This window comes from Falco rusticolus, chromosome 7 (assembly GCF_015220075.1).
Source record: "Falco rusticolus isolate bFalRus1 chromosome 7, bFalRus1.pri, whole genome shotgun sequence".
Taxonomy (NCBI): Eukaryota; Metazoa; Chordata; class Aves; order Falconiformes; family Falconidae; genus Falco; species Falco rusticolus.
Genome location: NC_051193.1, coordinates 22,506,726 through 22,533,882, shown reverse-complemented (window position 1 = coordinate 22,533,882; position 27,157 = coordinate 22,506,726). Strand labels below are relative to the sequence as shown.

The window sequence follows — 27,157 nt, the reverse complement described above, 5'->3', positions numbered from 1 at the left end:
ACGGTTTTTGTGGGAAGTGTCCATGGTCCCTCCGAGTTATTAACAGTCCCACACACAGCCTCACTTCTCTTCCCCTCCCACCAGTCCTCACAGTGGTCCATTATGCTAAATCACACTGGTCCAAAAATGGGAGTTGAGAGAGGCACTCTGAAATAGGCTAGAAAAACCCTACTGTAGTACGGCCCATAAGAGCACAGCTTTTTTAAGCATTTATGTCTCTGCTAAATAATTTCTGAAGTTCTACATTTAAGTTCCCCTCCCTAAGTGCTGGAGCCTGCCCTGTGAGGAGCTTACTAAAACTGAAGTGGTGAAGGATATGATCAGTTTTCTGAGGGTGCTGTGACCTAGAGGCAGGTCTGATTACATCATTTGTTTTGGGTTGAGTCTCAGGAGCTTTATAAAAAGCAGTCCTAAAAGGAAGGAGAGAGACAAGGGGAGAGAAGGGCAATAACTCATTAGTGGAAGCTCTGTATGTGTGCATTCTGCTGTTTGCCACATATCTACAAGGGAGTTTCTTTAGAGTGCAGAGAAACCTGTAAACTGTTGGAATATTACAAGTCTTTCCTTGAGATGTCAGCCAAGAGCTTCAGTACAGTCACAGTCGCTACTGTGCTTACTTTCTTCCTAAAGATACAACCCTCAATGCAAGCGCCGTTGAATGGTAAAGTCTTTCAGCCTTCTATTTTTTTGTTACTTGTAACATAGGGTAGCTAATACATGCAGAAAACTGGCATCTTATAATTATTACTACTTCAATAGCATGCTCAAAGTTGTATATTGTAGCAGCCTGCAGTTGTTTGGGAGTTATTATTTCAGTTTCTCAGAACAGGTAGTCTGATATATACGGGAAAAAGACATTTGTTCTCTGATTCAGTTTGTATTACACACTTCTTGCACGCTCAGCATGCCTTGTTTTGTGAGCTTTATGTTTCTCATAGAAAGAAGCAGAGACTGGCCCTTCTCAGAGCTAGTGGAAGCATCACACCTTTCCCTCTGCCCTCTTCATTTCTAAACCAGAGGAAAAGAATGTGATGTCTGTGAAGCACCCTATATACTAGACCTCATTCTCTTATATTTAGCAGGACGTTTCGGGAGGCCAGTGTTCCTCTCTCTTTTCAGGAGCTAATGGTCATCTGTTCAAGCTGATTATAACCAATTTTCATCCATTCAAGCTAATTATAATCCACCTAGTGTGATTATAGTATATGATGGCGAATCATTGTAAAGGATCATGTGGGAGGACTTACTCATCACATATATTCATGGGACAAAAATCCTGAAGGTTCAAGCATAATCCAGAGCAATCAGCTTCATACAGAACTGTGCCAAGATAAGCATTTTACTGGGTTTTTCACATGAGCTACATAAGGGGTGGAATTCAAACTTTAAAGGTCATCTTATTTTGGGCATATAGCCTCTGAAAAAAGCTGTATTCCCTAGAAGAATCTCCCATCTGAAGAGCAGGGGTTCCTAGAGCTGGGTGCTTTCTGTGTGCTTTCTCTGACAACACAGAAAGTTCGGAAGTGAAAGGATGTGTCAAAAAGATATGTGCCCTGAAGGGAATGCTGGAGAACTCCTATCTTAGAATTAGACACCTAGCACCAAGAAATGGTAAGAGCTACAGCATCTGCCTGTCTCTGACATCTTCCCAAGTCAGAGACACAAGTAACATAGATTATCAAAACTAAAACCATTCCTACTTTCCCAGCTCCCAAGTGACATTGGAAATGTATTTGTTCCCTTGATACTGATCAGTGAAACTGTCTTATTCATCAGCACTCCAACATGAATGAAGAGGCAGGAGAGTGCTTACAGGTACGGAGCTGTTGATAGTTCCCTTCCAGATGTGAATCAAGATGCTCTATTGACTTTCCTTCGATTTTGCAGCACTGTGTGACAGTCTGCGGCATCCTCATTTCACTATCAAGCAGAATATGGATACTAGCGACCTTGTTCACAGTAGGAGGATGTCAGCTTTACACATTCATTCAGACAAAGTTAAGAAGATTTTAAGATCTGGTCATCTATTCATCTCCTGGTCTAAGTTAAATGAATTAAGCGTTACACGTGCCTCAGCCCTACCTACACTAGTTGCTACTATTGTGTTCATCAATAAAGTCATAATGGTAGTGAACGGCAGGTCATGAAAATGCTCTGAGGCTAAGGAAAATTGCACTTTGCAAAAGACACTAAGCTTTCATTTATTTTTGTTTCAATTGGCATAAATGCCCAAAATATTGAAAAACTTGGAAATTGACTGTTTTATGGTTGTTCTAGAATATAAAAATCATAGTTTTGACACCTTGTTCACATTTTAATGGGCAGTAAGAGCACGAGCAGAGTAGCTATTCTAGTTAAGCCAGTATTTCTTCAAACACTGCTCAGATGAGGATGGGATGATTTCTAAATCCTGTTGACAGTCAGTTGCTATCTTCATGCAAGTTTTACCTACAATATGTGCTGACCAGAGGACACAAGTACCCCCAAAAATCTCAGTAAGAGATAATCTCCTGCAGAGGGAAGGGGAGAGGAGAATGAGGTTTCTCATCTTGAAATCTAAGACAGTGCATGAATTCTATGTGAGGAACCTGGGGACTTCAGCCAGAATGATTACACAGACCTCGTTTTGAAAATCCCAGTGTAAAAGAACAAGGCACATGGGTTCTAACGAACTGGAAGCAGAGAGCTTAGTGTTCCTAGCACATACCAAAACAAAAGAGCTAAGTGCAGCTGTTTTGTACATCCCTACAAATTAATCCCAAACATTTCATACAACATTCTTTGGAGAGCTGTATCTGTGACCACGCTTCAGAGTACAAGAAATGCAGCCAAGAATCATGTACTAAGCAGACGTGCGTATGTAAGGATAAATATTTTTCTGCATGCATGCATGCACGCGCACACAGGCACACTGAGTATTTGCAAGACTCAAAATTCAGGACTGTTTTCTAAGCAGAGATAAAATTGTATAGAGTAAAGATCTGCATTAGCCTGATAACCAAAACTGTTCAGGTCTGTCAGACACAGCAAGCTGAATGAGTGTAAGTAGGTTTTAGGACCAGAAAAAAAATTTGAAAAGAGCATTAAATAAGTCAAGACATTTCCAAAGACATGCAGAGGCACTGTCCTAAGTTCAGTTCCTTAACCAATGAATAAATATTGATCATTTTAACACTCACTCAACTCCCCAGGGCTCTCAGAGTTGTATCTGTTTGTGTATCACACTGCCTCTTTTCAAAGTCCATCTATTCCTGTCTGTTTCAGTTGGCAAATCCCAGAGCTGCTGTACAGAAATGACTGTCAATCATTTCTGAGTGTAGCAACTGGCAATCCATGATGTTTTGCAAACTCCTCAAGTAGGCATGAGGGGCTTCATTATAGCTACACCCTGTTCAAAATCCTTAGCTTCCTAACCAGAAAAAAATCAGGGAGGTACCTATGTAGTCTGTGGCTATTCCACGAAAAAAGCAAAGCAAAGCAAACCAAAAAAACCTTGACAACAGTTTCACTCCACGATCCAGGATTTAAGTGACCACACGAAAGTCGCCCCTGTGTGCAGGATCACAGGGATAATTATAATTTGGGTGAGAATAGATCATAATCTTTGAAAGTGTCTAAGTTTTGCTCAACATATGGGGCTAGAAAGACAGATAAAAGTATTGCAAAATGCAATACATGGGTTTCAGTAGCAATTTGTTTCTTTACAGAGTAAGATTAATTTCAAATATTCACAGTAATATTTCTTTTGTTTTTAAACAGGGTCCAAATGGTCTTATGTTGGTAAGTACTAACTAATTTGTACATTCTAAGTTATGGCTTTGTTCTGTATTTTAAGGGGATGGATGCCACATGTATTCCGGTGAGAACCTACTGGGTTCACTATCTTTACTCAAGTTTGGATCTGGTCCATTGTCTTGAAATCTGTTCTCCATCCATCAGGTTTCATATCTGGGTGATTGAGTCAGTTATTGGAGTCTAAATTGCCTTGCAAAATAACAGGAACTTCAGCAGATTAAGATTGGCCCTGCTACTGCAACAGTTCCCCAAAGCCCTCTGTTTTCGCCCCGGTCACAGACCAGCAGCATTTCAGCCTGGTTCTGCACAGAGCATGGGTCTTCATTTTTAAGTAGAGTCAGAGTTCGGCAAGTTACCTGCATCATGTTACTGGAGAGCCAGCTCCCTGAAAATCCCAGCGCTGCAAGGAAAGCAGTGTTATTTTGTACACTAGTCCTTCAAGTCAGCTACTAACCCAGAAGGATCTGATGGCTGCTTAGGAAGATTACCTAGAGATTCTCTTTTAATTGATCAAATTCTCTAGCCAGTTATTTCTTCATTCAGAGTAGTGTTTTATACACCCCGTGCCCACAGAGAAGTCGGCAATGCTGAGAATTTCAGCAGAAAATGCTTGTTCCTAAGCTTTTGGTGCTGCTCCAAGACAGCACAAAGAACCTCTGAGACTGAACTTGCTGCTAGGAATTACTCCCTTTGGCTATGCTCCAGTTTACCTGACTCATTTCACATAAGCAAAAGGAAAACTGTCAGCTGCATGTCTATAGGTATTAATCTAACTGCCAGTATGTATACATATACTTTGTATTCTCATTAAGAAAAAAAAGGCTTAACACAGTTTGAATAACAAAAGCCAGGGGTTTCCACCTTGGCAGCAGTCGTCAGAGGAACCTAATCCTGCTGGGTAGTAAGGAAAGCAAGACTTTTACTATCACCAAAGTAGAAGTTTTGCTCTCATTCCGAGGGTAATGCTTGTTTAAATTAGTTACTTCTCCTCTTCTGGGAATTTGGGTACCAGTGTTTATTTCAGAGTATGTTATTCTCAGTGCTCAACTTCAATCCCTGTTAAAAGCATCCATACCGCAGTCTGATTTCTAACATACATGGGAGGACAGAGGGAAGATTCACAAAACAGATTCTTATTTTTTTCCCTTCAGCTACTGATTTTTCAAATCTATCTAGAAAAAACATATAAAAGCAATTTCAAAAAATTAAAGCGGTAACTGAATTTGTACAGATGAGTTCTTTTCATATACCTGAAACAAAGCAGAGGTAGAACATTGGTCTGCACACAGAAAATTGGCAATTAGAGAGACTGCAGTCAGCCAGAAAAGAGCCTCCTCATACTCTTCTACTGATCATGGTTCCTTATGGCAGCCTACACTTTCCACCATTCACCTTTATCCTGCAACATTTTGCAATGCCTCCTTACTAAAATTAAGTCAACAGCAAGGGAAAGGAAGTCAAGCCATTATAATCACAGTGCAGACTGATGTCAAGATGAGGGTCAAGGTGCAAGTTTATGGGTGGAGGAGAAATCTGAGTTCTGATTGTCAGTGAGAGTTCTATTTGTTCAGTATGACAATACGTAAAGCTGAATGTTGATACAGCATTGGCAGCTCAGGGCATGGTGGCAAAGCAAGGTGACACTGCATGTGATCAGGCCTTATCTTTTCTGCACAAGCTTTCCAAAGAAATGAGCATTTGGCTTGGCTACAATGGAGACCACTACATTAGATACAATAAATAGAAAGATTAAACCTCTCCTCTGTTTGCCTCTTCCTTAGCCAAACTGCAGTGATGCTATTTGTTATTCCAGATTTCACTACTCTCCTAGAGAGCTCAAGAAACAGTGCCTGCAAGAAACAGAACAGGCCAATGAGCTGGGGCATAAGCCCTCAAGCTCCCTCTGACACAGGCTTGCTTTGCATCCTCTGATGAGCTGCTTCTCCTTCCATAAAACAGACAAAGCAGATGAAGTGTACCATGAGAAAAGTGTTTTCAGTAAAGAACTGAAATTGTTCCAATGCCCCATAGCTCAGGACGGCATGTGCACACAGCTCTTGGCAATGCTGCTGTGTGGCTGGAAGGTGCAAGCCTGAAGTCCTCTGCCCCAGAGGAGAATTGGTAGAATTGAAGAACTGGGCTTCAGTTCTTTGGATTCTGGATTTCTGCTTCTGTAATGTAAGAGGGCTGGAATGAAATCAAAGAACCAGAATCACTCCTCGAGAGCGGACAAGCAGCTACAATGGGGAAAACTAGCTTTACAGCCAATTTTAAAGTAATAGTGCCAACGGAATTATCAACGTGCTTTAGCATGTGAGGAGACAACTTCATGCTACGGTGCAGACACAAGAACTGTTGTTAACAAACATGAGGCTAATTGAACTTGCCAACTCTTTAGTTTTACTGTTGCCAAATACTTAAATTCAGTAAGGTATTGAGAACCTGGGCTAAGACCCCTTCACTTTCCCTTAGAAAATACCAGTTTCAGTGAACACACTAGAACATGCCCAGAAATTCTCATACAGCACTGGAATGGAGTCACAGGGACAGCTGCAGCCCTTGGCAATTCCCCTCTCTCACAAGCTTCCTTCTGGACATGTATACGGAAGATATACACATATAGGATATGTGTACGCAGAATGGTATGACTGAGCTCTGTGCTCTGAGTGAAATGGAAACCATGTGGTCACGTTACTGTGGCAGGGAGCCTGGACTCTCAGGCTTCACTACTGACTCAGCCCTGGGCTAATGGCAGCTACAGAGCTCCCAGCCGGCTGAAAACAGGGCAGACTGCTCTGCCTGGCTGCAAAAATACCACAGACATCCCCTGTGTTACCAACGCAGTGCATTTTACTACATTAGTTGATGTCAGATCATGAGAACTCAGATACCCCGTGAGAAGCTTGAGCAGCATGAATATTAATCGATCATCAGAGCAAAAGTCTGTTGGTAACACTGGAGTCTCATAGGCCTGTTTTCTTCTTTTTCTACATCAGCCAATGTACACATCCTGGGAGAGACACCACTGTTGTTCTTAAAGGAACATCTGTCCTGCATCACCCAGGAGCACTAGGGCTGCAGGGCTGGCTAAAGGCTTAGGCATGGAAAGCTAAAAGCTCTCAAAGGAGATGATACAATGCACACATGCAGCCATGGGTATTTCACCCATCTCACTCTGCAGCTGGGCAGCAAGACTATCCAAAGAATTATTACCAGTTTATTTACAGACATCTTTTATAAAATAGCCATGAGGGCACAGCCAGGCTCAGGGTTATTGACAGCATGGTAGGGGAACGTGGCCCTGGGAACTCCTGTAAAGAAGGCAGCCCACAAGGTGGATTTGAGCAACCTGAGTTTGCACTCCCTACAGCAGGGAGTGTTCATGGCTGCATTGTAGCAGGAGGGGTCCTACTTCTACCCATACCAACAGCTCCATACCTTAATTTGCTCACTCCAACAGCTGAATAGTAGTGCTGGGTGGGTAGGACAGGCCCATGGCACAATTATTGCTCTGCTGACACAGTCCTGATGGGGTCCTCATAGCAGTAGTCATCATCTGAGATGTCTGGGTCTTTTCCTTTGTCGTAACTGTTGTCACAAAAGAAAGAAATTAACTACTAAGATATTTTTGCAATATCTTATGCAATATAATATGCAAAAAAGTATTATGTTAATACCTTTGGGGACTTGTAGTACAGGCCAATCTTAATACATCCACATGCTATTCTTTATTCAGCAGTGATCAGACACAGCTTTTGTAAACACAATGTGATTTGCACTGAATTTATCTGAATGTACTGGCACAGAAAAAGGAAAATCTGGTTCACAATCAATCATTCATTTTCAACAGAGCTTGCTGAGAAATGCCTTCCAGCTGTGTGGTTTATCTACCATGGAAATCTCAATTTCACATATGCAAACCCAAGCTGCAGTGAGCTCAGCTCTTTGAGACAGGAGTTTTAAGGCACTGAAATTAGGAAGACTACGTGACAAAAGGCAGAATTTCTAGAAAAACTGGGTTTGTACCAAGAAAAGGTTTTTTTTGTTTTGGTTGGTTGGGGTTTTTTAATTGAGCAGGAATGAGAAAAAAGTGTAAACTGCTGTAGCTTAGAAGCCTGTGAATGCAGTTGCAGATTTGTGTCAAGGAAAGAATAACTGCTAATAAAGATTAAGGTACATAAAGACTGTAATAACAACAGCATTTTATGGAAAAGACAAAAGGTTCCCTTCTGAACTGCTGATGTTGGTGTGGAAGTTCCCATACTCTGTTGCCAACTCTTAAGGGCATTCAATTCATCCAAACATAGTACTGAAAAAGTAAGTGGTACTTCATGACATGGTTTCCACTGGCTGGGATTAGACTTTTATTTTACGCATCCATTAAAAATTACCTATTTAATTATCAAGTCTCCAAACCTGTTATGTAATATATTAAAGCCTTCTAGCAAACTCACTACCTTATCAGTGTACAGAAACCTTAAATCTTTAAAAATTACTAAAGTCTTCTTACAACAAAGGCTTCTTACCAATTTTTCTGACACTGCTGTAGTCTTAGCTTCCTGGAAAGTGTTAAATTTCAGTGTTATTGTCTTGCACATCAAGTTTCAACCTCAAGAAACTACCATTTCCTGGTATATATTTTCCTGGGAAATATTCTTGAGTATGTATATCTCATAATATGGAATTTATGCTCTTCTGGGTGGATTTGTTATTTGCCAAAAAATACATAAAGGATAGTATACAGTCTTCTATAATGACAGCATAACATCAGCTTTTAAAAAGAATTTCAATACCTTTATGATAGTACCATGAAGATCTAAGGGGAGAGAAATTAATGTGATTGGCAACGAACTGGAGTCAAAGATGTAAGTTACAGTAACATAAAGGCCTATTTATACCGAAAAGCACCAAGTCTGAGTATCCACACTGCAAACGATGTCATGTGCTAACTCTTAAAGAGCTTTAACAAGGAAGTAAGTCTGTATTTGAGCACCAGAACTGAACTTGCCAATTCTTCACATGCACTGTTTGGGGCAGATTCACCTCCACTATCCATATCCTTGCAAACTGTCTTTTACATTAAAAAGTGACCCTCGAATAATATTCTCCTGACTGTTAATTTTCCTCCATTAAAGATCTGAACTTCATTTGTCACCGATGACCCCATCTAACATTAGATTCTGGCATTCACAATTCATGGGAGATGTTAACATACTGGAGAGACTTCAAAGAAGCCACAAAGAACATTATAGGTTTGGAAAAGAAGCCTTCTAACCAAAGACCCAAGGAACTCAATCTGTTTAATTTAAGAGAAGTGATAAACTATGTCCTCCATGTTACAAGTACTTCAATAAGTAACAAAAGTATGCTAACAGGAGGCTCTTCAACTTATAAGCAAAAGATTAAAAGCAATCACTATCTAAACAAAGTCAAAGCTAGACAAACTCACAGCAAAAAGCAAGCTACCAAGGAGAGTAATTATCCATTGGGCACTAATGAAGTATCTTTTACCTGCAATGCTTAAAGAGTAGATGTTTGGGTTTTTCCTACTAAAAGATACGGCTTCATTGAAGTAGAAATTAATCCAGAGAGGTCCAATAGCTGTGTTATACAAATCAGCTGGATGATCCCAAAAGACCTTCTTGCCTTAGAAAGAATCACAATGGATCTTCAATGTCAAGGAGAAACACAAGATGCAAGTATCTCTTTTGGTATTTAAATGCAAATGGCCTCAGCTTACAGCTGTGAACAGCTGCTAGCTATTAATGTGTCATTAAATCAAAGGCACAATTAAAAATCTCTTGATATTATCTATTCTTTGTAGATCCTACCTAGGGCAAAAGACTCTGATGAAGAAGTTTCACCAGAGTTTGAGCAAGTTATTGCAGGTCAAATTATCATAACACCTTCCATTTTTGCAAGTTAGCTTTTCACTGTGAATTATGCAATATTGCTAGATAGAGCCAGGCAGTTTGTACGGTAAGGAAAAGTTTATAAAGGTCTGGCTTTTTCTGTATTGAAAAGTATGGAAACTTCCCTCTGTCAACATGCAGTCACTTCTTTCAGCAGTTTTCTTCAGAAGGCTGGAATAGCTGTGTTACTGTGCACATGCCTGTTACTTCAATAGGGAAAAATAATTCATGTCAGTAAATAATCCAAATACCGTCACAGATCGCAACTCTACTTGTCATGCTTGTGGGCCCTGAAGAGAGCCAACACCATCACAAGAGGGCCAGAGGCACTGTGGCTGGCGGTGGTGCTGCTGCCTGCAGCCCCAGCCTGGTGAGCTGTTACCCCAAAGGTGTAACATCCACAGCAGCTGAGATTGCCAAAAAACTGAGGGGCGGTCAAGTGTCTCTATGTGAGATTTTTGTTGGCATTTGGCTCTTTTCTATCTAACGTTTCTATCTAACGGCACACTGAAAAGATGATACTAAGTTAAAAAACGAGAAAACGTGCCTTTTCCAAATTTTGGGTGAAGGCTGAAACAGGGGAGGTTTTATATTAATTGCATAGTTAAGGTTTGACAAATGTGTCTCTCTGTTAATTTACACAGGTCCTGAAGGAGAGAAGGCCTGGCCAAAGAAATACCCATTTTGTGGAGGAGTATTCCAATCACCAATAGATTTCCACAAAGATATTCTCCAGTATGACTCTAATCTCTTGCCTTTAGAATTCATAGGCTATAACGTGTCCTCCACTGACCAGTTTACATTGACCAATAACGGTCATTCAGGTAAGGAAGCTCAGTGACAGCAAGGGATTGTGAAGGAAAGCATTGCTGGAGCTCATGATTTTTTATTTCAAGGGTGAATTACTTTGATTATAAGATGAAATTTATCTGTGATGATGAAGCCTTCACATCAGCATACCAATATCTAGAGAACAGGCTAGGGAAACTTGGGAATATACTATGTACAAATGCTAAGCTGAATCGACTATGGCTTTTAAATAAACTCTAGACATGTCAGAATTAATTCCTGAGCTTTTCTTATTACTTTGGTTGGAGTGCTCCAAAACAGAAACAGAGTTTGTGATTCTGTTAAAAAGGGATAAACTGATAAGATATGGGTGCGTTGTGTCTGACATTCCAGTCTAATCAAAGCAGCTCAGCTGAATTACTCGGGAGGGGAGCTAAGAGCACCATTCTGTTCCTTTGGCTTGAGATAGAAACCTCTTTAGTTTAAGATAAGAAAGATGGATACAAAGACAGAAAAGTAATTTGAAATAGCATACAAACGTGACCTCCACTGTAGGACTAAATCAAAGTGTCAATACGATAAGTAAAAGCAGAGAAGATGCAGTTGCATAAAAGTCTACTGTATTGACACAATATACGAGTAAGCTAGTCCCACCAGTTGTTCTTTCCTGAAACATTTGAAGACACAGAAATAAGAAGAGTTAAGGCCCTCCTTCTTTGTGTCCTCCTCTATTGCATAAGCATTCAAAAGAATGTGTGTTACAAAATGGCCTCTGCTCTTCTCTGGCATGCTTCGTTAAGAGATGCCAGACATGCAAACACCGCTTTTTTTCTTACTCTTTCAGTGGGGTAAACCTGCTCTGTAGAACATAAGTTCATTCTTCAGGAAGGGCCAACCTCTTAGAGCATGGTTCCTCGTTTTCCTCTTTATCAATTTCTCCATCAAAACCAGGTTGCTTTAGACTAGGCATGGCTGGAACACCCTTTCCTTGTGAACCTTCTTTTCTCAAGAGCCTTTCTTGGTCTTGAGTGAAAGATTCTACTGTCACAGTGGAATGTATTAAGCTGATGTGAGTGGCATGCAATAAGCAGAGAAGAAAACATCATCATTGTGGACTTTAACAGTGCCAGAGAACAGGTGGAGACAAAAGAACAATACTGAGAGCTTGTCCCTCACATAACAGTCACACAGGTAAAAGCAAATACCTCGTAGAGCCCATGTCAATACCATCATCTGATCCTTCCCTAAAACAAGAGGTTCAACTACTTGCTAATGAAAGCCAAGACAAAAATATATCCCCGCCCTCGGTATAAAAGGGAATGCACTTCTAAGGTCAGTGCCCTCCTAGAAAGCAGGGGACATGTGACCCACTCTACAAACCTCACTCATATACAAACCTTAATTGCTCTGAGTAATGAAAAATTAGCCTCTGTTGGAGTGATCATCACACCATCTGCTGCTGTCTTCTTTTATGGCTGGAGAGGAAATCAGTAGGATGCTTAGTATTGTGGTATCAGTCATTCCTACATACAATTAATGTGCTTCACCGGCCAGCTAATCCAGATAGAATTACCTACTTCAGCTAGACTGAAAACAGGAGAGCTCAAAATAAGCTTTTTAGCACTAGCATAAAAATACATAGGCTTGCAGCTGTTCCTTCCTTAAGGTTTTGAGCTTTGTTTCCCCTGCAAAACATGTCTGGGACACTCCAGAAACAAACCATATTCACACTAGAAAATAATAAATTGTAAAAAAATCAATCTGTTCTTTACATAAACCATTGCTTTATGAAGTACCAAACTTCTCAAGTGAACAACTCAGTTTCTGCTGAGTTGAGAATTACTATTGTAACTTCTACACACAAAAACCCAAAACAAACCAAGAAAAGACAACCCAGCCTGGCTTCCACACTGGAAAGCATTACTGAGTAGAAGGAGGGTAATGCATACAAAGGTCTCCCTGCAGCATATCAAGAGAGGAAATACCAGTTCTTAAGGCCTGTGATTATCTTGCTGCTTAACATCGATGCTCTGGGTTTCAGGGGGAGTGGAGTGAGCGGAAAGTTTCTTTGCCTTTGCCATATGTTTCTAAAAAAAAGAGAAGTTCAATACAACAGGAGTTTAAAAATACCATGAGAAATATTAATTTATTAAACCATTTTCAACCATTATAAGGAGACTGAAAAAGGCACACGAGCCTAACTTTTGCTTCAACACATCAATAACTGTCTCTTCAATAAGACCGAGATAATTTTGCATTCTTCAGGGAGTCGAAAGATTTCCGTTAGCAACAATTCTCACATTCATTTCCTTTAGCTTAAGAAAATAGAAAAAGGGTGTATTCTAAATTCTCCTGTATTACCTAGAAAGGGTCAAAGACAACTGAAGTGTTTATCTCCTACCACAGACTGAGATGGATTTGAGTTAAGAATCTGCTCTGTTCAAACTCCATATGTAATAGAGACAGTATTTTTATTTGCCCTGTGCTTGAAAGCTCTGGTATCATTTGCTCCCATCTGGTTTTGGTGTGCTTACAGTGAAAATGTATCTGTCACCTACTATGTACATCAGAAACCTCCCGTTTGAATACACTGCATCTCAGCTTCACCTGCACTGGGGAAACAGAAACAAGTCAGAAGGCTCAGAGCACACAATCAGTGGCAAGCATTTTGCAGCAGAGGTAAGAAGCTCAGATCAGAGAAAGAAACAAAGAAGGCTGGGCAGATCCTGTTGTTTTAAAGTGAGATCTTTATCTTGGCTATATGACTGTAGAAGGCTGCAAGGTTCTAATCTAAGTATTTATGATCTGGGTATATACGCTAAAAAATGCATTGTGCACCACAAAAAGGATGCACTCTGGTGCTCTTTTGTGAATTAAAGTCAGGGCTGGCACTGGATCACTCGAGTAATTTCAAGCAATTTGCTAGGTATTTGACACCTTGGTTCTTCTCTGTAAACCAGGTGTATCTTTTAGCTGCATGACACTGCTTCTCTGTCTACCTTACTCACCTTTTTCTCTATCCAGTGAGGAACTATTTGTTAACTTTTCTAATCCAAAATTATGGATTTGGGAATAGATTTTTGAAAAGCAGTACCAATCAGGTATTTACCCCAAAATGATTAAAAGGTAAATCAGTCAGAATAATTTGCTTGCATAACAACACTTTAGAAATCAGTTTCTTCTCTGGTTACGTTTAACACTGGGTTTTGCATTCTAAACATCAGAGAGGCCCAAGGGTGCCAAGGTGTTACTTTTTCAGAAAAATTTGCTAGTACTACAGTCAAGATGCCTTGAAGCTGAAGTAATTGATCATCTTTCCCGCTCCCTACTATGTAAAGGTGGGGGAGCATAACTCAGCTACCGCAGGGCTGGGAGTTCCAGGATATTTTCCTTTTCTCTAAAAGTTCTTCCCACTACATCCAGCAGTCACGGAAGGGTCCCATTGTATTGTCTTAGCCTGAGGTGGCTGCACTGGCCCTTTTCACCTGCAACACAGAAATGTGAGCATGCCCCAGACGTTACCATAACATTGCATCTCCTTCTTTGCAGCTGCATATTGTACATTATAACTCTGAGAAATACCCAGACATAATGACAGCAATGGACAAAGCAGATGGACTGGCAGTTTTGGCTATTCTTCTTGAGGTAGGATGCAAGACCTTTGCTTTTGTTTAGAATATGCTTTCAATCCTTAAGTCATCAGAGACCTTTAATGTACAAAATTACTTAGACTATTTAAGGATGCAGTGGCTGAATAAAGGTTCTTCCTTTTCTCTTTCACAAAAAAGCACCAGATTCCAGCTGCATGTACATAAACAGGAACAAGTCTTAAGAAAAAAAGAATTCTGAATATTTTGTCATGTTTTTCAGTAAATTAACTTCAGCTATGCTCAATCAATTCTTGCATTTATTTACAAACTAAGGATTGGTAGAGCTAATCAAACAGTGAATTTCCAGTTCACTTACTCAAAGCTGCCTACTGTAGCACGAAGCAGTTTCAACGCAGCAGAGAGGCACAGGCAGACCCAGCCCTGGCTTCGGCCACTATATGTAATTAGAATTTGACCACAGACTTCAGGTCACAAACTTCCCAGATTCTTTGAATCACAGATTACAGTAAACAAGTACGTTCAGTGCCCTTTTTAAGATGACAGAAAGACAGCCTTCCAACTTTCCCCTCTAAAGCCCCACACAGAAGCAATTAAAGATAATAATGACCTGAAAGAAAAATTTTTAGAAGCTTGTACAAATTCTCTTTTTTTCTGAAGAATTAAAACTCCTCCATAACTATAAAGAAGATTTTTAAATGCAAGGATTTTCTGCAGCATTAAAAAAAAAAAAAGCCTAAACCTGAAAACACCCAGGTTTTGACACTTCGATCAAAAAAGTGGAAGTGTTCTAGTTAGAAGTCAAATTCTCATTAATATTAGCCAAGCTCACTTTCGAGCAGCTCTAAGACTTTGGCAATAATTTTGTGTCAAATTTTAGTTCATTTGGAAGTTGCAGCTGTGAAAAGTATCAGAGTATTGTATATTATGCTAAGGAATAATGCTGGGATTCTGGTTATTTCTAAGCAATGGTGTTTAAAAATCAAACAGGGAAACAATGGAGATTAGGTCTTTGAAAAACTTTCAGACAGCTGGTAGCTATTACAGTTGATCTAAGGACACCAGTTTACTATGTCTGGGTGTCAGAGGAGTTGCTAAGCACCAGCTCTAAAGAATTCATAGAAAAGGCATTGATGATTAGACTGAAAAGCTGCTGGTAGCAGTTGAAAAACATGGTCTTGTTTGATAGTTGAGTTATAGCCCTTCCCAGTGGCCCTGCAGTACCCAACAGTGTCATTCTTTATCTTCCTGGACTGTGAGGAGCAGCAGGCTAAAAAATGTTTGTGGGTGGAAAAATGTGGCTTTGACCAGAAACCAGTAGATGATCTGAGAAGCCTGTTAGTTCAGAACTTATGCCTGCAACGTTCTCAGAGGAAATGGTTTCTCCTCATTTGCACAGCATGCTGAACAGGCAAGGGCAATAGGGTCTTTCAAGTGCATACAAGAGGTCTGTCTATGCTGCAGTTGCTAAGACAGCATTATAAGAAAGCAGCTGTTACAGCTCTGGAGTGAGTAAGAGCATTATTGGGGTTCTGAGGATAGTGTTAATGTTCTGAGAAAAAAAAAAAAAAAGAGTACTTATGCCATTCTAGTATATGAATATCTGGATAGTGGAGATGCCCTATGACAGAGGCCATCAAATGCTGCTGTCTGCTGTGTGTAGAAGCAAAGACTCTTATTCAGACTGTGGTGATTTACACAGCTGTTAATACCTGCTCATTACAGATTGGACCCTTCAACCCATCCTATGAAAAGATCTTCAGGCACTTCCGGAACGTGAAATACAAGGGTGAGTGGCTATAAGGCTGCGTCGGAGGGAGAATGGCTAGGGGTATCAAGTGTCACCCTGAGAGGGATTGAACTGGCTGAAGAACCACTCCAGAAATCCCAGGCAAATCTGTCACAAACAGTGAAAGACTTAAAAATGCACTGCATTTCTGTGAAGAGTATACAGGTAGCATGTACCATGTGTTTCTGACTGGGCCTTAATTCTTGCATATGGTGGGTTTTGGTTAATACGGTCACAGTTTGTTTTATAGAATTCCAATTTGGTATCCAAGACAAGATTTGTACATTTGAGCTGGGATCATGTCTGTTAAAACATATTTTTCTTTTCCTAGTGATATGACTGAAAGCATCCTACTTCACTGAACTGAAAGCAAGTTCACTTCACTGGCACACTACCTGTGTAGTGATGATGCAACATTTAACACAAATCCCCTGTTTTAGATCAGACAGTCCGAGTCCCTGGTTTCAATATTCGAGAACTGCTTCCTGACAGACTGGATGAGTATTATCGCTATGAAGGATCCCTGACAACTCCTCCTTGCTACCCTAGTGTTCTCTGGACAGTTTTCCGACACCCCGTTAAAATTTCACAAAAGCAGGCAAGTTTAAATATAGCATGTTTTCCTGATTGCTGTCTGCTAAAGAACAGTAAACACATATTCTCATTGCCTAGATTTATCTTACGTTCCTGTAAAACTGAAAGATAACCATTGCTAAAATTTTTGAAGTGGGAAGAACATCACAGAACTGACATAAATTAAAATCCTATTCTGTTTGTAGTTAGCATGTTTTCAATGGACCAGAACAAATAAAGGACAGACAATAGCATAGCAATTTATTTAGTATCAGCTTGAAAAATCACAGTCAAGTGAGATTAATTTCTGTTTTCACTGTGTACTTACTCCCTGCTTTGAGTCTTTCCGTGTCACTTCCAGATCATTTTTGTTCAAGCTTTATGCCTGAATCCTATTCACTAAGTATTTTAGTGCTAGGCTGATCCTGACTGACTTAGGTATGACAGGTTGGGTAGATAGTAAGTTTCTTAAAAGCATGTGATGTGTTACTTGGCAATCTTTAATCCCCTGGCTTTTCTCCAATTTATGGTTTTTGTGCTCACCTAATTAATTTTTTTTTGTTAGGTGGCCACTTACATAAACTCCCAATCACTGTCTTCTGATTCATCTAATTATAAACACAGGAGGAAAATGTTATTATAAAAATCTGATCAAATTACTGCATGCTCCTTGTTATGAAAGTCCATTCTTTGTCCACTGTGCCAGATCATGTCTTTACCAAAGTAGAGTTCTTTCATAAAATAGCTTTTAGGAATTAGACTGTGCTAGGGAGAACATGCTGCAAAGAGCCACCATGTCTCCTCCCATCCGGTTTTCCTGGCAGATAATTAATAAGCAGGATTGATTTTATCAGGATGTAAACAGAATACAGGTATGGTTTGGAGATGTCACACTGTTCACACATTATGCTGTATTTGGGTTCACAGGCCATGCAAGACTTAAGTATTAATGTGTACTTTTCTCTTTGACTACCCCTTGGATTTTAAACATGTGCTCTTAGTGACCATACCCTGGCATTGTTTTTTCTGTATTCTGGGAGCTGAACAGGGTACTTCCCTTTATAGTTACTAGCACTGGAAACAGCCATGTACTGCACAGAGAGTGATGACCCAGAACCCCTGGAAATGGTCAATAACTTCCGAAACGTTCAGGAATTTCATGAAAGACTGGTTTTTACCTCCTTCCATGAAGGTAAGCTCTATGAACACTTCTATGTGAAGAAACAGTGCATAATAAATTTGAAATACTGACACGGCAATACTGTTGCACTGTACCACTACAAAAATATAGCAATCTCGTTTTCCCCCAGTTCACTTTGTTCTCTTTTCTTCTCTTACTGCATTGTTGCACAGAAAAACATAGGAAAATAAGGTGTTCAGAGAGTATCTACGAAGGTTTTTTTCCACAATGGGTATTAGGCAAGACCTGCAACCCTTCTGATCAAAGGCAAGGAGATAAAAAAGGAAGACGTTCGGCCTTGGTCGCACTTAGCAGAAATATTTGCTGTCACTCCAAGCACTAAACAGTTCTCTACAGCTGAGATGTTCCAGTCAGCGCAAGTGCTTGAGCTAGCCTTGTCTCACCAGTGACATTTGCTGGTTCTCAGTAATACCAGGATTGCTTTTGCGCAGACCACACATTTAAAGGGAGTTATAATATTGCCTTTCAGGGGGACTGTTTTTGGGAAATTACACAGAATCAGAAGAGGTCCTTGAGGAATTCAAACTTGATAAATAATTTGTAACACTGTATTATATGATCCAGTGTTACAAATGAAAAAAAAATGCCATCTTACCAGGAAGAACTGATTTAAAAGTTTAATTTTGCAGTGTTACACAATGACAATGCATAGGTTTGGGGAGGGAGGTGGGGATTGCACAAAAACCTGCAGCTGTGGTGAGAAGCTTAGCTGTGCCCCACAGTAAGGCATTTGAGTATATTGTTTGTGCAAAATGTATTGTTCCAATTTCTGTGTTGCCTTGCAAACAAATGCTCTTAAGCATTTGTGAAGCTGGCACATACACTGAAGGCAGATTAATCTAGGCAAGCCACTATGCTGTTTGAAACAGAGAAAAAGATTTTTAAAAGAAGAAGCAGACTTCACAAGAAAGATCTGTCAAGCAGCAAACTTTAAAATTAATAAAATGTGTTAGCGCATCATTTCAACTTTGCCTGCTAGTTTCCTCACTGTTCAGATGAAAGAACAGAAAACAGGAGTTGTCTGTGTTGAGAAATTTCACACAATAGCCACTGCAGGGAACAGTTCTCTGTGCAACATACTGCAGTAGCTGTTCTTGCCATTCCCCTCTGCAGACAGCCCCTTTTGTAATATATCTTTTCTAATATAAAGCTATAAAGAAGAAAAGTGAAAATTAGAGTAAAGAAAAAACAAATCCCAGACAAAACATTTCTCTGAAATCAGAGATGATTTAGATTTGTCACCAAAAGTTGGCTGGTCTCTTTGTCAGATTAGCTGCATCAAAACTCCCAACCAGAGCAGTGTGGAGCATCAGCAGCATTTGGCCCTTGTTTGAAGCAAATCTCCACCTTTGAGATAAAACCCAGAGACAATTTCAGAAGTCATTCTGTAGCTGGGAACCATTTCAGTTCTCATGGAAACATTCTGAAATCTTTCTAAAGCTTCCCTTAAGAGGAACATCATTTTACCATGATGTTTCTTTTGAGTGACTTCTCTGGAATTATTGCATAAAACTTAGTAATTATCTAAATAAGGATGCTGATGCTGCTGTCCTTGCTACTTAAGCACATTCCTCTTATTGAGTTCTAATGATTTAGGTCTTCATTTCTCTGTATTTACACTGGAGTAAAAAATATTTAACAGTTTCAAGCTGACTGACTATACGGCTTGAACCACAAGCCATCACTTCCCGTTCTCCAGCTCTGCATTAAATCTCTACATTTCATAACCTCCAGAGCTCCAGCAATAAAGGCTACACCTCCTTAACTGCTGCATCTTTCAATTTTTATGTCATTAACTGTTCTCTGCAGTCAACATGGCAGATCGTCAGGAGAAGCCTTACAGACCAGGTGTATAAAGGTGGGCAGGCTACAGTGCTAAAGGCAGCACACAGTTTTCAGTGCAGTTCAGGGATTCAGACTACCGCAGGTGCTCATTTCTGTACATCAGCAGGAAGCTATTGACCAGAAAAACAACTATTTTAACTTGCAGCACAGAAGCAGGGGCAGTGATTTAAGAAGAGGTGGGACACTTCCCAGTTTTGAGGTACAAGAAACACCATAACATATCCTTTTGTTTAACATATGATTAAGGAGCTAAGATGTTACACCCACTGATTAGTCGTCACTATATGACTTTGTACTTTTTACTGAGCATCTTGAAAGGTGCTCAGGTTCTCAGGACCCTCCCATCTGTACCCAGCTTCTAGTCTGTAAATAATGGCCTAGGAAAGTGACTTTCTCCAATAATAGCTGCGTAGTTTTCATCTCCCATTCTCATTCTGGAAGCTAGGAATGCATTCATTCCAGGTACCACAAAGTTCCCCAAGCCTGTTGAGACTACACTGCAAAGCACTGTAAGCATCCACACTAGTTCTTTCCAGTAAAGCAGCCGCAGCACCTTCCTGCTTTCCTTGTCGTTTCTCCATTTGCCTCCTTGCTTATTTGCTGCCAAAGGTATCTTATGGTCTTTCCCATTACTAGTAGCAGATAATTAAATATTTGAGTCTAAACTAGTTCAGTTTAGTTATAATTTTCTTCTATTTAAAGCTACCATTTCTGCTATTGAATTACTGCTGAGAGCAATTACTCTGATCAATCGTCTCTTTTTGTCATTTTAGTATGTTTATAGTTTGGAGCCCAGCTTCAAGGTCTGACTGAAACAAAATACTGAGTACTGTTGGCTACCAAAACTTTGTGTCAGTCTGCATCAGCTCACATGTTAATAAAAATAAGATTCTTCCCTTTTCTGAAAGATCACAAACACCTTTCTGCTATGCATGAAGAGTGTCTGCAATCTCTGCTCTCATATAGTTCTCTACAGTAAGCAGTAACATTTATCTTACTGCTTCAGAATCAAGAATAAGGAACAGAACAACCTCCCTATTGATTTATCAGTTAAGAAAACTGATTTGTTTGTATTATGTTGGTAACAAATGGAAACCTTGTTTCTTGACTGTCATATGACTCTGCATTAGACAAAAGTTATTTCTGTGACTATATACAACTCGCATATAGGGCATACACAAGTCACACTCGGGATTTTGCTCCTTCTGTTCCTTGATTGCTCTTTGTACACTATATAAAGCCACAGTCATAACACTCTGTTCTATCCTCATGCCTCTTACCAAGTCCCTATGCTACCACTTGCAGAGTGCAATAGTTATAGAACAATGCCTCAATTTAATCTCATTTTAAAATAAGATTTACACTAGTAGTTCTCTTGCTGCTAGATTTTAACCAAAATATATAAGAAAATTCCAAGTTTACCAAATCATCAATAATCCTTAATAGCCCCAAGATTAATATAGAAACTGGTATTAGTTGCACAAACAGTGTTTTGAGTAAAGTAAAAGATGGCTAAATTGTGAAAAAAAATGAAAGAACTAGAGCATGACAGTCCCTTTTCTGCTTTTGTAGATTGGCCAACCAGAAATACCCCTCTCCCCCATGGCTTTCTTATGTGACTAGGAAGGAGGTTAAAACTTTCTTCCCAAACCTCCAATCCCAGATACCAGCTGCCAACTAGAGAATTAGCTGGGCCCAGAAAAGCTATTTTAGTAACCCCCTTCAAATCTCTGCTCAAGTCAGACTATGTACAATGATTTTAAACAGCAGAATCTGGATTTGCAATATGGCTGCCAAGTTTCTGAGACTGTAAGGCTTCCTCCGCAGGATCTTTCTTAAATCCATGCACAATCAATCTACTACAGCAATGCCACTGCAGAAACACTTGCTGAAGTAACAGAAATTCTGGAGTGAGCAGCTACTTTATGTTTAAGACCAGTTCACCGTGGAACCCTAGAGATCCAACTTTCACTTTTTCTACCCTCTCAGTTCATCAAGATTCAATACCTGGTGGACTTGGCAAGGGCACATTGCTGATTGCTAACCACATCTATGAGCCAGTGATTTTCTGAGTGAGACTGGTCAGTCAAAAATGAGAAATGCCATCTCCCATCTGTTTCTTAAACTGACCTTTCAGCACCACGCTACCTTCTCTCTGTAAATCACGCTTAATACTTAAAAGGTAGTGAGTTACAATCCATGACCCCAGTAACTAAAAATCAGATACTATGTTTTTCACCCAGGAATCTCTAAGCACTTCACAGAAATTGTGCAAGCATTATTATTTCTATCTACAGGGGAAAATTTGACCCATATGTGACTTTCTCAAAATTGTTGCTGTGAACCAGTGCCAAACCCAAGAATAACATTTGGCTCTCCCTCTCCTACGCCATGTTATTTGGCTCCCATGCAGAGGTGACACCAGCTATAAAAGCATTTTCAATGTATCTTTAAAGTTGGCTTGACTTCCCAGAGTCGAGTTGTATGGGTTATTGCCCATCCTGCTGTTCTCACCCAAGAACTGGTCTCTATGGCTACGAAAGGCATTGCGCTCAGTGCTACTTTAATAGAAACCCCATTCAGTCTAAGAACGTTTAATTACAAAAGCTCATTGACTCTATCAGTGAACCATAGAAAAATGTTCTACCCATTTCAAAAAAGTTATTCATCAGCCTTGTAATCTTACATTCCACCTACTACAGACAAAGGCTCACTCACAGGTGCAGCCCCTCACCTCAAGCAGGCGGCGGGGGAAGAGAAAAAAGGTGGCTGTCAAAGCACAATTAAAGATTAAAAGTGCACCTGGTTGCTGCCTTCAAGTGCGCAGCCTGATGCAGCCCGCTGTAGCGTAGGCAGGAACAGAGCACACTTATTGAGAAGGAGAGGCCATATACAGCGTCATGGTTTGGGCCAGGCAACCAAAGAAATTTGTGAAAGAAATCCCGTTGTGCAAAGCCTAGGCCCCTACTAAAGCGGATTTTCAGAGCAGCTCAGCCTTTTCAGTGTCAAGACTTGAGGGCTACCACCTTCACCTGGGCACAGGTGCCACAAGATGGGGTCACCGAGCTGCGTGTTGCATCTAAAATGCAAAGGACTGAAGTGTTCCGTCATCTACATTTTGATGCCAACAATTAAAATCTAAATTCACGCTCGCTATTAACAAGTACTACATTTAAAAATGTCTCTAATCTTAAAAAAGTATTCAGCAAAACTCACACGTTAGAATGTATTTTGCCTGTCAGCAATCTATTCCAATAAAATCAGCTTCACATATATGCAGCTAAATTTTATTACCATGTTCAAACCTTCCACCGCTCACAAGTTAAATGGGAACTGGTGGCTAGGTTTGATTATGGCACCATGCTGAAATACTATCTAACTGAATTTTGCAAAAAGTTCTTCTCATCAAACAGATATGGCCCCTACCCTTCCTCTTCAAACTACAAGCTCTTTTTCTACAATTATCTATTTGGTGGTGTATTTCATTGTCTATTTGATGCACCTTTACTATAACAAAACGCTCCTTTTTCAAAATACAGTTTTTCTTCAACTCCATGGATTGCAAGCTTCTTCTATTCAGTTGGACTTAATAAAGCATCTAATGGGTTAAATGGGTCAAGGTTAAACTCCAGGTTTTATATTTCTGTTTTCTTAATAGCTGATTTAATAAAAGAAAATATTTAGATGGAATACATGAAACCTGTCAGCTTCACTCTGAAAGGCTTCTGATGTCTGTTAAACAGTTATTTGATAAAATATAAAAAGCTATGTATAAATGAATTATGAAAATGCAGTTAAGAAAAGAGTGCTCACCTTCAGGATCTGTGGGAAGGCCAAAATAAATAAAAATACTTTCATTGCCAAAAGTACATATGAAGGTCATTAGCAAAGACAGCATTATAATGATAATGCTTAACATCTCAATGCAAACATGGGATCACTCAATTCTTTATACTAATTTCCTGAATCCATTCTTACCTTCTCAGATGCCTTTAAGCAATGTCCTCAACAGCAAAGCATATCACTTCAGCCGTCCACATTCAGTGTTCTTCTGCCTTGAAAAAACAAAAGGCATCAAATTTATCATCCTTAGTTGCCTGAGTTTAGTTCTTCAGTTTTGCTTATGCTTTCTTATACATTATAGCATTGAAATCCAGAGTTTCTGATCTGCTGTGCCTGTGCCTGCATGTCAGCTTTGTGACTTCAACAGGTGTGAACCGTGGATCCAGTTGTGTGATTAGGACCTTCCAGTATACATCTATGCAAAGTTACCTATTCCATCATTGCAAAAAGGTATGAGCAGGCTGTAGGGAAGTTGCAGGTGCAGAATGCAAATGTTATGACAGATCAGAGACTAACCTTCTCCTCTCAAGTAAGTGAAATAAACTGTTTTGTATGCTTTCCATCTTTTCCTAGGTTTTGTTGTTTCTGTTGTGATAGCCTGCGTTCTGGGAGTTCTGATGATTCTTTCAGTAGCCTTTTGGCTGCTGAAGAGGAAAAGGTAAGATGCCTGGTGCCACATCAGAGGGAAAAGTGTCAAACCAAATTTTTCTTCTGACACAAAGAGGTGCTTGTATGTCCGACACCTTGCATGTTTTTTATAGTGGTAATATTTGATCTTTTACCAGATATGATCTCTTCCTACAACCTTTTATTTGTTTTTATCGCTGTAGACATTATTTCTCCTGTATCATATACTCCTAAGTAATTCTATTTGATTTCCAGCAAAATATATTTATATGGCTTACAAGTTTCTACTTGCTGTGACTTCTGTGCCACAGTGACCACCATTCTGCCACTGTAGGAATGGTTATTTTTTGTCAAAAGCAACCACATAAGGTTGTTTTTCCACAAAATAATTATTACTGGAACAGTGCTCATGTAAACCCTTACAAGATACAAGGACCGGAAATAGGGAATTTATGTGGGTGCTGGGGAGAACACAAAACCACCGCCCACTCTGGGTACTGACTGCTCCCACAAGCAGTTAGGAAATAAGACTCCCTTTCCAGACTAAGCAGGACAAGCAGGCTGCGTCAATAACAGATTTACCCAGTTTTTCTGTTTCTCAATTGCCATTTGTTCTTGTTCTTTTTGCTCGCATTGCTGCTTCTTACTGCTTTTTGAGTCCATTGAGTTTTTCCTAGAACAGTAAGTGACATAAGAGGGGAATAGAGTTTCAGAAAAAGAGCTCTCCCAAAGGTCACATCATTTAAGGGGAAAAAATCTGTACTGACAAAAGGTCATTTAGCCAGACTGTTTGCCACCAAAGCCAAATTCTCAAAAAAAAAAAAGACTAAGATTACAAATTTTCCTGCAGCCTGATCCCTTTGCAATTAGCGTTGACTCTGCCACACAAAATGCGCTGCTCTCCAGAAATATTTGTAACAATAAGCTACTGTGACATTTGCACTGGTACAGAGAAAAATAATCTCATGCATGCATAATGGACCATTTTAAGTAACCAACTGTGCTTTTCCTTCATTGGAATTGCAATTATTTAATACATTTATTTTATTTTAGCTGCAAAAAGGGAGGCGAAGACAACAGAGGAGTCATCTACAAACCAGGCATGTACAAGGAGGAAGACATCTCCAAACTTTGATGCCCTGCTCTGTCAGAAAAGCCCCTTTTCATTCATAGCACTGATTTATCTTGCATTGGTGGAACATGTCTCTTGTTCTTGGCTAACAAAAAGCCTCAAGAATGTTCCAAAAATGTACCAGCCAAAAGTTTTCTGTAGCCCTTGCTCTCTTGTTTTCCATGGAGATGTGATCAGCGAATACTCCTGAGCAAAATTCCTCACCACATTCTTTTCATGTTTGCTGCTTACTGCGCCTGGGTCTTCTAATTGATTTTACAGTGAATTCTAAACTCCAATTTTATGGTTTGTTTAGCACAGATTTTCCCACAGGTATTCAAATCTGAAGACACTCATCAAGCTACAAGCACTCTTCTCCATTAAATCAAGGTATTGGTTTTAGCTTCATGAATATAAACAAGATAAAGGGCAATGTGTATTTGAGATCAGAATTTGAACTAGTTTGTTCAGCGTATAGTTTTTAAAATCCCAGCACATGATGCTAGTACATTCACCAGTGGCTTTTAACAGAAATAGAGGAAAAGACAAGTGTAAATGCAATAAGAGCCACACAGATTGTTAATGGGGTTCAAACCCAGGAATTCAGTGCTGAAAAAACACTGCTAGAGGAACAGCTCACTTCCCAGTTATTACACAGCCTCAAGAATCTGTTATGGAGGACAGCCTCTGTCTGTCATTGGAATTAGAGAAGCACCTTGTCTTATTACAGTGCTCTTATTTATAGTGTGTGTATGAATGATGTGTAGATATTGCAGTTGCTGCTGGTTTTTAGTAGACTTGCCATTTAATCATGAAATCTTGATTGATTTTACCATACATATTGCAACTGCAATTATACAGTAGATGGGTTTGCTGATATAGTTCTCTGAATTTAGTAATTTGATCTTTAGAAAGTAATCAATCTTCCTTTTCAAATCTCACAAGCAAGATACTCATGAGTCTCATCACGCATCTTTGAAAGTGAAGCATAAACCTCTCTGTTTCCACTGAAGACAATGTGAAATGTCATTGACGTCAGGAAGAATAGGGTTTAGCCAGCCCAGCCCCAGATGTATATAGAATTCCTCTTGCATTGGACATCTCAAGTGAGGGCCTGAAATGCTTGTACTTCAGTATACAGGCAGGAAGGGATTGAGCATGGTGGCTTATACCTAAAGTAACCTCAGGTCTGAATGCTGCTAAACACTACTGAGGAAATTGCAGTCTGAACTTTTATCTTCAGAACCATTTTACATTCAGTAGCACCACCACCACATTTGTGATTTTAAATAAACAAAATGTTATTGTATGTGGTTTCTCCTTTAAAGATGGCAGATGCATACTTTATGTTTTAGATTCTTCCCCTTCTACTCCCAAGAAAACTGATGTCAAAAGCAAGCTTTTGAGTGAAAGGCGAAATAACTTATTAATACTTACTGTACATGAAATTTAGGCACATAGCCTTACAACTAAGCGTACAGCATTTGCCAGCATTTTTATCTTGCATAAACAAGCACGTAAAGATCCTTTTGCTGAAACGTCTGAAATTATTTAAAAAGCAGCATTTGTGTGCTATGAGGAATATTACTTACTCTTTGAATGCAGGTGTTTAAAGACAAGAACAATAAATTTTTGTGATGTTACTTTGGTTTCTCTTATTTCTTCTAGAAGAGTAACATATTAATTAGCATTTTAATCTTCAGATCAGGGGATTAGAAACATCGTTCAACGACTCTCTTCTGCATGCAACATCCTCGGCATCTGTAAAAGGAAGCATAAACCCCTCAGCCAACTACTGTATGCTTACTGTGAGGAAAAGTCTCACACTACCAGCAAAGCAAACATGTTAGACATTAGGCAAAAGATGTCTCCTTCAGAACTATTTCTTAAGCAAAAGAACAAACTGAAGAGGGGTTCACACAAATCATATGCCTGCTGCTCCCACTTCTAACACTTGTCTAATTGCATGAAGTCCTCCTATGAAATCCATGCTGCCTTTGAAAACATGCGCACACAGGAATTTTGGTTTTTCCTTAATACTGTATTACCAGTTTGCACTGCCAG

General features: G+C 39.7%; 1 protein-coding gene across 1 annotated transcript; it reads left to right on the top strand.

Annotated features, from left to right (window-relative positions):
* The first annotated feature begins 448 nt into the window (after positions 1–448).
* Positions 449–26,736, top strand: CA12 (carbonic anhydrase 12). The gene is made up of 10 exons (XM_037396192.1): positions 449–661; positions 3,760–3,780; positions 10,352–10,531; positions 13,033–13,175; positions 14,046–14,141; positions 15,830–15,893; positions 16,334–16,491; positions 17,532–17,658; positions 23,929–24,013; positions 25,036–26,736. Exons 1-10 carry the CDS (start codon positions 472–474, stop codon positions 25,115–25,117), a joined length of 1,146 nt encoding a protein of 381 aa, XP_037252089.1. The 5' UTR covers positions 449–471; the 3' UTR covers positions 25,118–26,736.
* Positions 26,737–27,157: the final 421 nt, after the last annotated feature.